The sequence below is a fragment of the Theobroma cacao genome, chromosome 3 (assembly GCF_000208745.1).
Source record: "Theobroma cacao cultivar B97-61/B2 chromosome 3, Criollo_cocoa_genome_V2, whole genome shotgun sequence".
Classification (NCBI taxonomy): Eukaryota; Viridiplantae; Streptophyta; class Magnoliopsida; order Malvales; family Malvaceae; genus Theobroma; species Theobroma cacao.
This window is the reverse complement of record NC_030852.1, coordinates 35,280,471-35,296,503: the sequence shown is the minus strand read 5'-3', so window position 1 is coordinate 35,296,503 and position 16,033 is coordinate 35,280,471. Positions and strand designations below refer to the sequence as shown.

General features: G+C 37.0%; 3 protein-coding genes across 3 annotated transcripts; 2 read left to right on the top strand and 1 right to left on the bottom strand.

Annotated features, from left to right (window-relative positions):
- LOC18606753 (glutamine-dependent NAD(+) synthetase) lies at positions 215–5,984 on the top strand. Its single transcript, XM_007040535.2, has 14 exons — positions 215–319; positions 404–612; positions 963–1,268; positions 1,547–1,770; positions 1,999–2,102; positions 2,460–2,594; positions 2,691–2,859; positions 3,036–3,171; positions 3,806–3,944; positions 4,195–4,371; positions 4,503–4,670; positions 4,808–4,903; positions 5,336–5,464; positions 5,559–5,984. The coding sequence occupies exons 2-14, from the start codon at positions 419–421 to the stop codon at positions 5,778–5,780; spliced, it is 2,199 nt and encodes a 732-aa protein (XP_007040597.1). The 5' UTR covers positions 215–319; positions 404–418; the 3' UTR covers positions 5,781–5,984.
- Positions 6,842–10,199, bottom strand: LOC18606752 (luminal-binding protein 5). Its single transcript, XM_007040534.2, has 8 exons — positions 9,939–10,199; positions 9,104–9,371; positions 8,800–9,014; positions 8,459–8,701; positions 7,897–8,376; positions 7,621–7,775; positions 7,430–7,512; positions 6,842–7,337 (listed from the first exon to the last, which is right to left on the bottom strand). The coding sequence occupies exons 1-8, from the start codon at positions 9,994–9,996 to the stop codon at positions 6,842–6,844; spliced, it is 1,998 nt and encodes a 665-aa protein (XP_007040596.2). The 5' UTR covers positions 9,997–10,199.
- Positions 12,364–16,033, top strand: LOC18606751 (beta-amylase 3, chloroplastic). The gene is made up of 4 exons (XM_018116746.1): positions 12,364–13,109; positions 14,364–14,574; positions 14,692–14,835; positions 14,966–16,033. Exons 1-4 carry the CDS (start codon positions 12,586–12,588, stop codon positions 15,758–15,760), a joined length of 1,674 nt encoding a protein of 557 aa, XP_017972235.1. The 5' UTR covers positions 12,364–12,585; the 3' UTR covers positions 15,761–16,033.

Below are 16,033 nucleotides of genomic sequence, written 5' to 3'. Positions count from 1 at the left end.
GATGGGGTTTTTGTTAGGGTTTAAACGACAGCGTTTACACTCAAAGGTACTACTTTTACAAAACCGCTGTCAAAAAAGAAAAACACAATTGGAGGCTCATCCCAGATTGACACGCGTCAAGCGGTCAACTGACGTGTTCTTACCATTTTTACCCGTCCAAGGGTCCTGGAGCCTAGTACCCGTTAACCCAAATTCAAAGTCTCTCTCTCTCTCTCTCTCTCTCTCTAAAATCCTATATAAACAGAATCTGATACCAAACACAAGGCCGCTAATTCTCTGTCCTATCGAAACATCACCCACCTCGTATTTCGTGTCCGCCGTTAGTTCTTCTTCTATGCTTTTAAATTTGTTTATCAAGTGATTCATTCAATGGACTGAAATTGTTGGTTTTGTTTTTTTTAAGGAGTTTGTTTGGAAGATGAGGCTGTTGAAAGTAGCCACGTGTAATCTGAACCAATGGGCAATGGATTTTGACTGCAATTTGAAGCACATTAAGGAATCCATATCAAGAGCCAAAGAAGCTGGTGCTGTCATCAGGCTTGGACCCGAGCTCGAAATCACTGGCTATGGCTGTGAAGATCATTTCTTGGAACTAGATACAGTCAATCACGCGTAAGTTTTTCCTTTTTTCTGGGTTTTTTCTTCAAAGATTCATGGAACTTTACCTTGATTTTTGGTGTTCTTAGAACTTGGATTATCAGTCGTTTGTTGGTGCTTAGAATTAAATTGAAGTACATTGCTTCTTTGATGGGATGCGGCATATGCTATTAGTTTTTTGCTAAGTTTTCTGTATGTAAACTGAAACATTTTGGTATTTTTAATTAGGAAGGTACCCCTTTTTGTTCTCAAGGATAATGATTGGTAGATTCACTGTCCCAAAGAATTCCTTAGTTGGTCTTGTAGTCTTGCAGGTGATGATACTTTGCTTCTCTGAAATGACACTTGGGGTTATTTATTTGCAGCTGGGAGTGCTTGAAAGAAATACTGCTTGGTGATTGGACGGATGGCATACTGTGCAGCATAGGAATGCCTATTATTAAAGGATCAGAGCGTTATAATTGTCAAGTTTTTTGTTTTAACCGGAAAATTGTCATGATACGGCCAAAGATGTGGCTTGCAAATGATGGCAATTACAGGGAGCTTCGGTGGTTTACAACGTGGAAGCAAGAGGACCAGCTTGTAGAATTTCAGATCCCACCTGAGATTTCTGAGGCCTTGTCGCAGAAATCAGTGCCTTTTGGTTATGGATACATTCAGTTTTTGGACACGTAAGCATAACATTGCTGGTTCTGCTTTTATTAGTTTGATAGTATTAAGTTTTCAACTTTTCTGTCTTAGCCAATAAAGACGTCTTAACTGGATTACCTATTGATTAGGCATTATTCACTTATCCATACACATAAATCATCAGAAGGGTCATGTCTCTTCTATGTAATGATGCAAATGTAACTTCATATGCAAGTAGGTTACGCTGCATATCATGGGAAACTTGGTCACTGGATTCTTGATGAAATGATAATATTCAGGCTGTTTTACTTCTTGTTAGAGCTGTTGCGGCTGAAATTTGTGAAGAGCTTTTTACTCCTATTCCTCCCCATGCTGAGCTTGCATTGAATGGAGTCGAAGTTTTCTTGAATGCCAGTGGAAGTCACCACCAATTGAGGAAGTTAGATCTTCGGCTTCGGGCTTTTATTGGTGCTACTCATACTCGTGGAGGGGTATATATGTACAGTAACCACCAGGGCTGTGATGGTGGTCGGCTATATTATGGTAAATGACTTGCTGCTAATGCACTATAAATTTGTTTGATTTTATTATTTCCCACATTTTACTTAGTGGTGATGTCAATCTAGACTTTAGCATAGCATTCAATGCACTATATATTTTAGTAGTATGCTTGCTTTGGTTTTTGCATTATCTTTTCTGCTCCTTAGAAAATGTTTTCTTTCATGTAAAAGATATTGTTTGGTTTATTGAGCAGTAATTTATTTGTTTCAGATGGTTGTTGTTGTGTTGTTGTGAATGGAGAGGTGGTTGCTCAAGGCTCACAGTTCTCCTTGAAGGATATTGAGGTTGTGGTTGCTCAAGTAGATCTAGATGCGGTAGGTTGTAACCTTGCACTCGTTCATTGTGTGCATGGTTGTTGGGTATTGAGAAAGTTCTCTTCGCTGAAACCTTGAATGCTTTTAGTAAACTATATGCCATTTTAAGGTTTGATGCAGAAAAGAGAAGGGCAAAAAAAGAAAAAAGATGATTTCCAATATGAGAATTTCTTCCACAAGAAGTCTGATAAAGAATTAACATGGATGCAATTATTAAGTGCTAACTACTACTAATGCCTAATGGTCACAAAGAAGATCCTATTCATGCAACTTGGTGGCAACTTAGAATTCACCTTTTTTCTAATGTTGTGTTTATAATGTCTTATTACACTTCTTGCATTTCTTTGTGTATGACAGGTTGCTAGTTTAAGAGGATCTATAAGTAGTTTTCAAGAACAAGCAAGTTGCAAAAACAGAGTATCATCAGTCACAGTGCCTTACAATATTTGCCGACCTTTTGACCTGAAAATGTTACTTTCCAGCCCACAGAAGGTTTGTTCTTGGTCAGAAAACATTGCTGTGAAAATCAAAATTATTTCCAGTATCACCAGTCACTTGTTACCTCATTGCATTATTTATGAATTGTAGATCATGTATCATTCTCCTGAGGAAGAAATAGCATTTGGTCCTGGCTGCTGGCTATGGGATTATTTAAGAAGAAGTGGAGCTTCTGGGTTTCTGCTTCCACTTTCTGGTGGCGCAGACAGTTCCTCTGTAGCAGCTATAGTTGGATGCATGTGCCAACTTGTTGTCAAAGGTTAGTGTTAGGATTTCATAATATGCTGCTCACTAGCACTTCATCTTTTCTGCTTTTATATAGGATTTAAGAAGTTCAGTTCCTTAAAGAAGAATTATTTCCTGTCATTAAAACCTGAGTGATAAGTCTTCCGTAGCATATTTTCTGTTTTTTGATTTTGTGCTTGCATGTTTCAGAAATTGCAAATGGCGATGAACAAGTTAAAGCTGATGCAATACGGATCGGGAATTACACTGATGGGCAGTTTCCTACTGACAGCAAGGAATTCGCTAAACGCATATTTTATACAGTATACATGGGTTCTGAAAATAGGTGAGTTCACAAAATGGATCTATTGCTCTTCTTTCTTCAAGCTAGTAATAACTTTGTTCTGTTGGCACTATAGATGGTACTAAGTATTAGCATTACAGGGGGAAAATGAGCATTACTATTACAACAAAATTTCTTAATTCAGTATGAATGATCATTTGGCACTTGATGTAGATTGTTACAATTCTAGTAACTCCCAATTTTGGTTGCTCTTCAAGAAATTTGTGACCTATTATTTATACCATTGTTTTTTCTTAGGGCTTACTAGAAACTTCTTGTTCCATTCACAGTTGATGTTGACTATCTAGTCAGAAGATTAAAAGAAGAATCAAAAACTTTGTTTGTATTTCTTGGAGTGATTTATTGTTTTACTAGAAAGTTTAGGAGAGCCATGCCATCTACATGTTTGCTTTCAATAAAAATCATCCTGAAATTTTTTTTCAATTTCCTACTAACAATTCGAGGTCTTTAGAGTATTTGATGTATTTATTAGTAGTACATATCACCTAAACACAATTTTTTTCAGTTTAAGTTAATTGTTCTTTTCAAGGAAGATATTTCTATTTCAGAATAATTGCAGCTTCATATTCTTGAAATCTTACTGTATAGAAATTAAGTGGGGTTTCATTTATTGCAGTTCTGAAGCCACAAAGATGCGGGCTAAGGTTTTAGCAGATGAGATTGGTTCATGGCATCTTGACGTTTGCATAGATGGTGTTGTTTCATCTCTGCTATCTTTGTTTCAGACTCTTACTGGGAAACGACCACACTATAAGGTTAACTTTGTGATGACAAGTTATTTTCTTGTTTTCTTCTATAGGTGGCCCAGCAGATGCCATAGCCATTCTGTGGTAGCTTAGGCATAATACTAGTACATTTTGTCCCTGAGTGCCAAATACCATCAATCATCTCTTGGAAATGTCTTTTAATTATCTTCTTGAAGAAATATAATATCGGGGAAAATTATTCTTTAACCAAACGTTTTTGACAGATATGTGTCTGAAATGATTATTTTCCATTTTGCAGGTTGATGGGGGATCCAATGTTGAGAACTTGGGGTTGCAGAACATCCAAGCTCGAATCAGAATGGTGCTTGCTTTTATGTTAGCATCATTGCTGCCCTGGGTTCACAATAAAAAAGGGTTTTATCTTGTTTTAGGAAGCTCTAATGTGGATGAAGCATTACGTGGTTACCTTACAAAGGTACTAGACCTTTTTCTATTTTCCCCCCTTGTTAGGTATATATAATCAGTGTTTTATTCATGTCACCGTAGTCAATAAGTATATGTTAAAAAAGAATTCTTGCAGGAATTTACTTTTAGTATTTTTTACAGTATGACTGCAGCGCAGCTGATATAAACCCAATTGGAAGCATTAGCAAGCAGGATCTTCGGATATTTTTGCGATGGGCTGCCAACCATCTTGGTTACTCATCCCTGGCAGAAATTGAAGCAGCTCCACCCACTGCTGAACTGGAGCCCATTCGTTCTAACTACAGCCAGGTATCATTTCCTGAACCTTTATAATTTATTAAAATTCTGAAATAAAAGGCTTCATAATTTGTTTTTCTTTTGTACTAAAATCATCAAAATTAAGTTCAAAAGACAAAAGATTTAACTCTATCTTCTGCATGAAACAGCTGGATGAAGTAGACATGGGAATGACATATGAGGAGCTATCAGTCTATGGGAGGCTGAGGAAAATTTTCCGCTGTGGTCCAGTATCAATGTTCAAGGTTTGATATTTGAACTCCTTATCTACTAAATAGCCTTCAATGTTTCGTGGTCTTTAAATATGTCAATGCCTCGTAGATGTGATGGCCATGTATAATCCCCATGGAAGGGGGTTTTCTCCCCTTTAAATTTCATACTTTCATCAACTCAACTCCCACTTGAATGCCTAGTAGATATCTCTTGAATCATATTTAAACATAATCTTATTTACTTAAATATGGATAACAGTAGACCATATATATTCCATGAGCTTGAAATTGGTAACTCCAACATGTGGATTAAACTACAGAAACAAGGATAACTGCAAACGTGAAAGGTAGTGCATGAAGAAAGTCAAAAAAAAAAAGTGTTGGGGTGGTTCAAAAATGTGCCTGTCACAATCTGTTGCTTCATTGCAGATACTTAGTTTTCTGCTATTGTCTTATTTGTTGTAGAATCTTTGCTACAAATGGGGTGCAAGCTTAACTCCATCAGAGGTGGCTGATAAAGTAAAACACTTCTTCAAGTACTATTCCATAAACCGACACAAAATGACTGTATTAACACCTTCATATCACGCTGAGGTATGTCAACTTCAAAGGCATTGATAATTTTTTGTTTTGTTTTGAAGTTAATGGTGATGTTTTTCTGTTATTTCTTTTGTACTCCTTCCTGCAGAGCTATTCACCTGAGGATAATCGGTTCGATCTCCGTCAGTTCCTTTACAATGCAAGATGGCCATATCAGTTTCGCAAGATCGATGAACTTGTGCAAGAGTTAGATGGTGACAAAGTTGCTTTTAAGGAGTCAGGTGAGCACGGAAAATTGGGTGATACATCAGGTGTTGGTGGAATGGGAGTTGTGGCAGCAGCCTCCGGCGATCCTAAAGCTGGCCTTTAGTTCAGTGCAAATAACTTTGCCCTCATTCTCTATTTTATAGAACAAAATCCACTTATAGAAGTTGCAACAAACTCATCTAAACTCACCCCAATTTGTATTTTTTTTTTTTTACTGATTTTAATAGAAATATGTCGTCAAGATGTGTAGAAGAAATAAATTATCTCAATAAAAAAGTGGAAAAATTGAAGTGTTCAATTTCTAATATTCGGAAACTACCATTGAGAATGAAATTTTGAGACCAGTTTGAAACATTTAGCTGGTGTCAACTTGTTAGATAACCTTTTACGCATAAATATATTTGTGTCTCAAAATCAAAATTAACCTTTTACGCATGAATTGATTGGTTTGGGTGACAGCAATTATTCTTGATATCATAATTCTTTGAATTGATTAATTCGGGTGATAACAGTTGTTTTTCTTATCATAATTAAAAAATTTCATTCGAGTAACGTTTTATGTCATGAATTTAAATTTTCAATTTAATATAACATATGTAAAATCATTTCTAAATTCAAGACTTATTTTTAAAATTGGTGACACGCATCTTGAGTCGTGTTTACGTCGGCTTCATGTCTAAACTCCTTAACTCATTTTTTTTATTCAAAAAACCAAAATTTTAAATGAAAGAGGACCATTGCTTATAAATCCCAGACTTATCTCGTATAATCCAAGGCTTATCTTTTCTTGAACCTCAAGGATCAGAGGCTCACTGTATTCTACGAGACAAACCCAAACCATAAGGTGTGTGGGCTGGCCATTTATTTTTGCTCTGATGAAGACATTCAAGTCAACAACTTACCCCATCGAAATTTCAGGATACACAGGAATTAGAAAAAGTGTTCTTCCACATAAAAGGAGCAAAATACAAAATAATGATAACAAAAAATCCCTTCAAGCGTATCTTCACCCAAAAAACAAGCGAAGAGAGGGGAATATTTCTCCCTTTTTAACCCCTACCATGAGAAAAATTACAGTATCCTCACCTCACCTATCCTATGCTCTCTCTTATCTTTATCACCCCCGTGCTTGTTCCACAGCAGTCAAATTTAATTTAGAGATTTTTAGAGTTCATCATGCGAGTCATCCTCTTCAGTTGATTCACCCCCTGGGGCTCCACCAGATCTTTGATATACTGCGGTGATGATAGGGTTGCAGACAGCCTCAACCTCCTTGAGCTTCTCCTCGTAGTCTTCCTTCTCAGCACTCTGGTTGTCATCCAGCCACTCAAGGGCTTCCTTCACGGCTGTTTCAACTTTCTCCTTCTCATCGGATTCAAGCTTGTCAGCAAGCTTGTCCTTGTCATTAATCTGGTTTTTCATGTTGTAGACATAGGTCTCCAGGCTGTTGCGAGCATCAATCTTTTCCTTCACCTTCTTGTCCTCCTCGGCAAATTCTTCTGCCTCGCGAACCATTCTGTCAATCTCCTCCTGGCTCAGACGACCCTTATCATTGGTGATAGTGATCTTCTCTGATTTTCCTGTGCCCTTGTCTTCTGCCTTAACATTTAAGATACCATTTGCATCAACTTCGAATGTGACTTCAATTTGAGGAGTTCCCCTGTGCAATTGAGGGATCAAACAGTCAGTGGGTAAATTCAAGTGAAGATTTGCAGACAACATGAAAGAGAATTAATGAAAAAGAGAGTAAACCTTGGAGCTGGCGGAATTCCAGTAAGATCAAATTTCCCAAGCAACCTACAATCCTTTGTGAGACTCCTTTCACCCTCAAAGACCTGACAATCAACCACAAGCAGTTCAAATAAGGTTCCACGTATTTCAGTGGAGCAAAAAAAAACAATTCTCCAGCATTTCTAAGTTTAAATGACAAGCCTGTAAAATACCTGAATGGAGACAGTGGTCTGCTGATCCTGATAAGTGGTGAAAACTTGTGACTTCTTGGTTGGGATAACAGTGTTTCTGGGAATCAACTTGGTCATTACCCCACCAACAGTCTCAATACCAAGTGTCAGTGGAGCCACATCAAGAAGAAGAATATCTGTGCATACAGCATTGCACACAGATATCAGCCATAGTTCATTTGATTGGAACAGTTTCATCAGCTATAGGCCTGTATGGTTATAAACTTATATAGACAGTTACAGGACAAGAAAATGTACCTTTGGTTTCATCACCACCCTCTCCACTCAAGATGCCTCCTTGTACAGCAGCACCATAAGCAACTGCTTCATCTGGGTTAACACCCTTGTTGGGCTCCTTTCCCTCAAAGTAGTCCTTAAGGAGCTGTTGAACCTTTGGAATTCTAGTGCTTCCACCTACAAGAACAATCTCATCAATTTGGCGTTTCTCCAAACCAGCATCTTCCATTGCTTTCTTCACAGGTCCCATGGTCTTTCTGAACAGGTCATTGTTCAACTCCTCAAAGCGAGCCCTGGTCAGTGGCTCAGAGAAATCAATACCGTCAAAAAGTGATTCAATCTCCACACGGACCTGGTGCTGGCTGCTGAGAGCTCTCTTGGCACGCTCAGCTTCCCTCCTAAGCTTCCCAAGAGCTCTGTTGTCCTTGCTGATATCCTTTCCATGCTTTTTCTTGATAAGTTTGATAAAGTACTCCATAATCCTCTGGTCAAAATCCTCGCCTACAAGAAAAATGACCATAAGCAAAAACCCACAATAAAAACAATTTTTAAAAGGCTAAAAGAAAACAATAAAGATGCTTACCTCCCAAATGAGTGTCTCCATTTGTGGAAAGAACCTCAAATACACCATTGTCAATTGTCAAGATACTGACATCAAATGTCCCACCACCAAGATCAAAGACAAGAATGTTTTTCTCTCCACCCTTCTTGTCCAAACCATAGGCAATGGCAGCTGCAGTTGGTTCATTGATAATTCTTGCAACATTGAGCCCAGCAATAATGCCAGCATCCTTGGTGGCCTGCCTCTGGGCATCATTGAAGTAAGCTGCAAATCAAACAAAGATATAAATGTGAGCATAATCCAGGATTAGACAAACAGAATCTTTTTCCAACAGAGAGCGTTGTTTCTTATAATGCACTCACCAGGAACAGTGACCACTGCATCCTTAATTTTCTTCCCAAGGAAAGCTTCTGCTGTTTCCTTCATCTTAGTCAGAACCATGGCACTGATCTCCTCAGGAGAGAATACCTTGGTTTCTCCATCCTTAATCTTTACTTGAATATAAGGCTTTCCATCCTTGTTCACAATCTTATATGGAACAAGTTTCATGTCCTTCTGAACCTCCTTGTCCTCAAACCTGTAAAGAACAAAAGTGCCCCAATAAGCATTACACTCCAATCAACCCCTAAAAATGAAACATAAAAACATGAGAAGAATGTGAATTACTTTCTCCCAATAAGTCTCTTGACATCAAAGATGGTTCTCTCTGGGTTAACAGCTGCCTGGTTCTTTGCAGCCTCACCGATCAGTCTCTCATTGTCAGTGAAAGCCACCCATGATGGTGTAATACGGTTTCCTTGGTCATTGGCTATGATTTCGACATGACCATTCTTGTAAACACCAACACAAGAATAAGTAGTACCAAGATCAATTCCAATGACAGTTCCCAATTTCGTGGCTTCCTCTTTTGCAATCGAGATTGCAAAGAGACATCCTGTTTGCAAAGCTTACACAACGTTAATACCATTATAAAGCCATTTGAGTAACTTTATTTATGATCATTTTTTAGTGCAATCATAATGTCCACCCACGTGATTAAAAGTAAATTCTGTATTGAATTAGAGATCAAGATCAGATTTGGCAAAACTGCCACGTGTACCACATTTCAAACTAAAACAGAATCCTAACGAACTTTCTAGAACATTCTCGTGCATAATATTCATAAATTATATGTTAAGATATTTAACATAAATGAAAAAAAAAATTAAGCGAAACACAGGATTTTCATTAATTAGTTCAAATTTCAAACTCAACCTTGCTTACTAACGATCATGGAGAGAAAATCAAAGGATTAGACTTATGAGATTGCTGAAACTCTCAGTTCACAATCTAATGCATCATTAGAACCGTGGAAACTAAATCAGATCTAAGTATGCATCGATTTAAGAGCAAGAAAATCATCACACAGAATTAGATCTATTACATTCCTCTCAAAAAGAGAAAGGATCAGAGGTCACATAATCACGGGAAAACAAGCAGATCTAGCAAACCAATAACTCACCGGACAAGACTATCGCTAGAACCACTAAAGAGCCGCTTGCTCTCCACGAGCCCGCCATCGCGCGTCCTCAACTCTTATCTCTCTCTCTCTCCCTCCTCGCAGAAATCTCTTTGAGCTTTTTCTCTGAAAGTCGAATTCGTTGTACCCTTTACGATTAAGAGGTATTTTTCCGAACGGGACTTTCGTTTTAAGATGTGAGAGTGAGGGGGAGTCGCGGTTCGAGCCTTTTATATTTGAAGCGTCCGCGTCTAACGTAAATGTACCGGAAGGTTGTAAAATGAGAGAACATGTCATCGGTAGTGACGTGGACCAATAAAGTTTCGAGGACGGATTTGGGAGCCAATGAAATTAGATCTTGTGTTGGGGAGATCGTGGCCGTTTATTTTCCCCAGATATTCGCGTGTCCACCTCCCACTCGTTTGCTTTTCAAAACCCGTTGGTCACGTTGGACAATTATGAAAAATTAGTATTTATTGTAAGTTGCATTGCGGATAAATATTTTTTTTTTATTTTTAAAGGACAATTATATAAAATAAAAATATTTCATTAAAATGTAAATTTAATTGTTTATAAATAAAAGATGATTATTGTTAGATAATTGTATAAATAGAATAATTCGGTGATACAATTAAAGTACGATATTATTAGTTCGCTAGTTAGTTAATTAGATTACAACCATTTTTAATTATGCACTTAGAGTACAATATTATTAACTAATTAGAAACACTATTAACTAGTTAGAGTTAGACTTTAATAAAATTTAACTTTTTATATATATACTTCATTTATCCTTGTAACAATATATATAATTTTATAATATAATATTTCTTTTCTTGTAACAATTATAATATAATATTTTAATTATATATAATTGAAATTTTGTAATATTAATTTATAAAATATTTATTCTTATTAGAATTAAAAAATATTTGTTAATAAAAACCATTCAATATAATTAATTTTTTTTTTTACAAACTCAATGAAACTCGTTCGATACAATTAAAGATGTTAATTTCACCCAAACTCGATGAGAAATTTGATACATTAACTGAAATTTTGTGGATTTGGAGATTAAAATTCGAGAATGGGAGAAAATTAAATTCTTCATCAAGGACATGTAACATAGTCCCCTCCTCGCCTCACCCTGATATATATAATTATTAATGTATATTATAATTTTATAGATTATTAATTTGTTTGAGATTTTTATATTCATGAAATGATAAAAAAAATCACTTTTATATATCTACTATAAAAATAAAATATGTATAATTTGGTAAAAATAAATATATACAATTTTCTTTGGTTAGTTTTGTAATTTGAATTTGTACTTATTTTAGCATATGTGTGTTTTTAGTTATTTTAAATTTATTATTTAAATTTTTTTATAAATTATGAAATAAATCGACTAGAAATAGAAATCGCTCTAGATCTTCATGGAGGTGAGGATGGGGAGGAAATTTCTCTACGATGCGAGGACGAGAATAAGGAAAAGGTTTATGAATTGTGGTAAAGGACGAGGAATGCACTACTCATCCTCAACTCGTCCCATTGACATCTTTAGATATAATATATATATTATATATAATTTTTTATATTTACAAAATAGATAAATTTATTAATAATAGATATGATAGTTTTTATAAATAAAAAAATTTAAGTTTAGGTAATATTTATATTATTATTATTATTATAGACAGATAAATGTTATGAGTTTATATTTTTAATTCAAAAAACATACTTAATATAGGTGATAAAAGGTTTCTATTGCACAAATTTTTTTTACATATAGAAGAGAGAGACTTATACATGGTCTATTTTGTCATTTAAATCTCTAATGGGCTCTATACCAGTAAATATTCAATATACCACTTGTCACATGTTCATATTTTTAATATAAAAAATATATTTAATAAATAGTAGAATATTTGTATTTATATATCCAATACTCACATTATTTCTTGTAGATATGACATAAATAAAGTCCTAAACATGGTGGCAATGGCATTGTTGACCATTAACATGTGAAGAAAGGGCGAAAGCCAAATCGATTAGGCAGGACACAACATGAAAGTGATGTCTTGGTGTGAAAAAAGAAAGTTCAAAGCCCTACCAACTAGAAACAAAAGGAGTTGGGCCTGTTAGGCTGGTATGGAGTGGCCTGCCTAGGCCCGCAACCTCATTGCCGCGTCCAAGTCAAGCAAAGAGCATTATGAATTGATTGATCGTAATTTCGCGGCTTTTCTCTCTAAAAACCTTAACGCTTAAGCCACCAAAATTAACGGTCCTTCTAACAGCTACCCGTCCAATCAATCAAACAGATGATATTGTCTTCCAATCCCTGCGCTCCACCTGTCTTACTTACACGACTCCCAAATCCTCATCGACGCTTTGAAAACTATTTGACAAAAAATCGAAGCTGAATTTGGCGTGGTGTACAAACAACTCTGTCTCTCACTGCACTCTCTGGTTCGCTGATTCTCCGAGTCCTAACGAACTCTGTCTCTTTCTCTCTCGCTCGCTCTCTCTCACTCGCTCTTTTTCATTTTCTCACAATTTTCCTGCAAAATTTAAAGCAAAAAGATCGCCATTCGTCAACATTTCCGGCCCTGATTATACAAACCGGAAAAAGAAAGAATCCGTTTTGATGGCGGTCGCTTCTCCGTCTGCACCAAGCTTTTCGGTTTCTTTCCGTTGCAGAGGCGCCGCCGAGTCTTGCATTTCCAATCGCCTGACGTGGTTTCCTTCCGTTGCGTTTACGCGTCGCCACCACCGCCAGTCTCTACCTTGCGTCAAACGGCTCTCCATTGCGTCGAGTCTAAATTCGTCAAGATCCTCCCAGGATGGCGACGTTCAGTACGAGTTTCAACAAAGGGGCTGGCAGGAAGGGTCCCCAGTGTACGTGAAGCTCCCCATGGACGCGGTGGGTCCTACGGTGGGACAGTTGTGGAACGCAAAGACCATGTCCTATTCGCTCCATGCGTTGGCTGACGCTGGGGTGGAAGGCGTGGTGCTGGAGATTTGGTGGGGACTGGTTGAGAGATATGCGCCTGGAGTTTACAATTGGCATGGGTACAAGGAGCTGGTGGAGTTGGCCATGCGCAGCGGATTGAAGGTTAGGGTCGTTATGGCTTTTCATCAGTGCGGTACGGGACCTGATGACCCTCACTGGTGCGTTTCATCGCGGTTTCCAACAGAATTCCGTAATCTTTATCTGTTTTTCTAAATAAAAAAATGTGAAATGCCGATGATATATTGAATTCTTGAGTTTGATTACTTTTTATGAATGTTTCAGTCAATACTTTTAGCTGAATCTTGAATGTCCACGCACGTTCAATGTGATATTGCTGAATTAATAGCTTGTTGTTGACATTGACATTACCTAGCCTAGTAGCCATACATTTAATTGGAGTTGTTTCAATTGTTTCTTCTGTCACTGTTGGACAGTGACAGTTTTCTTTTCTTCACAAACCTTTAATTATTGGTTTCTTGTTAGTTTGACATCTTGTTCATTAGCTGGTAATAGATACACGCCATTCTTGGGCTCTTCAAACATTTTAAATTGCAGTTGGACATCAAAGGATTATCACACCATTCACATTATCTTAATTTATTTGTTCTTTTTCAGGATAACTATCTTCCAGGAAGCAATATTACTTCATAAGTATTTGTTACCATTTATCTTTGTCCAGTCAATAACCTCAGCTAAAATGTGCCTAATGTCAGTTGTTTGGTTTGAGTTGTTGAATTTTCTAATTCATCTTTGGTTTCGTTAGGCTTTCACTGCCCACCAGTCTCTTCTCTCATCATCAGAGTTCACATCTTCATGACATTACAGGATGAATGGAAGACATTGCCACAATGCTTTCCTATTGTATTTCGCTGGTTTTTGATTGCAAGAGGAACCTAAGCTGAAATAAAGTAAAAATCTAATATGGCCAAGTATAGAACCTAATGGTGTTGGAGATCATAAATTGTAATGTTCTGGAATGGTGATGGTGCTATTTGCTTTGAGGTTTTTTAATGTTGTCTCTAGTCAGTCACTGTAACCCAGCCAAAAAGATGGAAGAACCTTATATGGTTTTTTGACCAATGGCCTCCATCTTAGCTGTGGAAGTGTAGGTACTCCAGAGTAGTGTCTGGTCACTGAACACTGACATCCAAGCTACTTCTTTGTTCAACTTTTGGAGTTAAAGGAATCTAATGAAGATTGAGTTCTATATGTTTTTGTCAGCTGCTATCGGGTGGTAGATGCAACATGAATTTCTATTAATGGTGTTATCTTTCATCTCTTTGCTTGTAGTGTTGGTCCAAATGAAGAGTTCTTTTGCTTCAATTTTTGAACTGTTAATTGTTCCTTGTTCATACCTTTTTTGCCTATATGCTGGTGGTTCTGAAACTTACTTTTTTTTTTATATGTTGAAGGATTTCTCTCCCTCGTTGGGTGCTTGAGGAGATTCAGAAAAATCCTGATTTAGCATATGCTGACAAATTTGGTAGAAGAAATATGGAATATATTTCCCTGGGATGTGATACTCTTCCTGTCTTGCGGGGACGCTCACCCCTCCAAGCATATGCAGATTTCATGAGGAACTTCAGAGACACCTTTGGACATTTTCTTGGTTTTATAATTACTGTAAGATAATACCATGAAACTTCAGTTCACTATATTCTGTAGTCATGAATATAAATTGCAGATTCCTGGATGTATATATAAATTAGGCATTTTATTATAGTGTTTATTATTATGCAGGGAATCCAAGTTGGGATGGGTCCTTCTGGTGAACTAAGGTATCCTTTGTGCAAATTTGAACTAAGGTATCCTTCGTGCACTTCTGAAAAGCTGACATGGTCTTGGCACTCACATGAACTTGGAGAGTTTCAATGCTATGATAAGGTAAGTGGAAAGGTTAAGCACAATAAGTTTGCATGTGGATCTGTACTTGTGCCTTTAGGAATTAGGAGTTTTCATTCTCATAATGACATCAATACTTATATTGATTTTTCCCCACATTTGCTTTGCACAGTATATGCTGGCATCTCTGAATGCCTGCGCTAAAGACATTGGGATGCCTGAATGGGGCAATGGGGGTCCTTTTGGTGCTAGCAATTTGATTCAAAATCCTGAAAATACTGACTTTTTTGGAAGTGATAATGGTTCATGGAATACACCATATGGTAAATTTTTTCTTGAATGGTACTCAGGGATGCTTCTTTGGCATGGGGAGATTATATGTAGGGAAGCTGAGAGCATTTTTCAGGGTACTGAAGTTAATAAATCAGCAAAAGTGGCAGCGATATACTGGCATTATGACACACAGTCTCATCCATCGGAGCTAACAGCTGGCTACTATAATACTTCCACCAGAGATGGATACCTTCCTATTGCTCGCATGTTTGCTCGGTATGGGTTTACACTGTGCTGCACTGGTTTTGAAAGGCAAGATGCAGAAGAGAAAAAGAGAAACCCTGTAAGTAGTCCAGAGGGATTTCTCAGGCAGCTTCTGTTGGCTGCAAAGGTTTGTGATGTACCACTAGAGGGAGAAAATTATGCAACTACTTTTGATGATGAATCATTTCAACAGGTGCTCAAAATGTTAAAATTCTATTCATATGGTCTAGAAAAGTACTCCCTTTCATTCAACTTTGAGAGGATGGACAAAAACTTATTTGATAATCGTAATTGGATCCGTTTTGTTCGTTTTGTGAAGCAAATGTCTGATGCCAATACTTTTCGAGCCAACTTAGGCATTGAAGATGATGTGCACTGGTCCTCCACATCAGGTGTTGACAAAATTGGAACGACTTTTGCATATTGCTAAGGCAGAATGTGCTTACAAGCTACATCATCAAGGGAAACCTTATACTTGCTCTATCCACAGATGTGTATACATTTAGATTACTGATGATATCTGATCCATTGCTGTGAAATGTGTAGTAATGCATCATTTTATTTTTTACTATGCTTTCTCAAGTCTTGAATCTTTTTGACACAATTATTCACTGTATGATGACATATTGCCTTCCTGAGATTTTTGAAATGGTTGACTTCTAATGAATCTGTACATGTAATCCAAATTCTTTGGCTTGTAGAC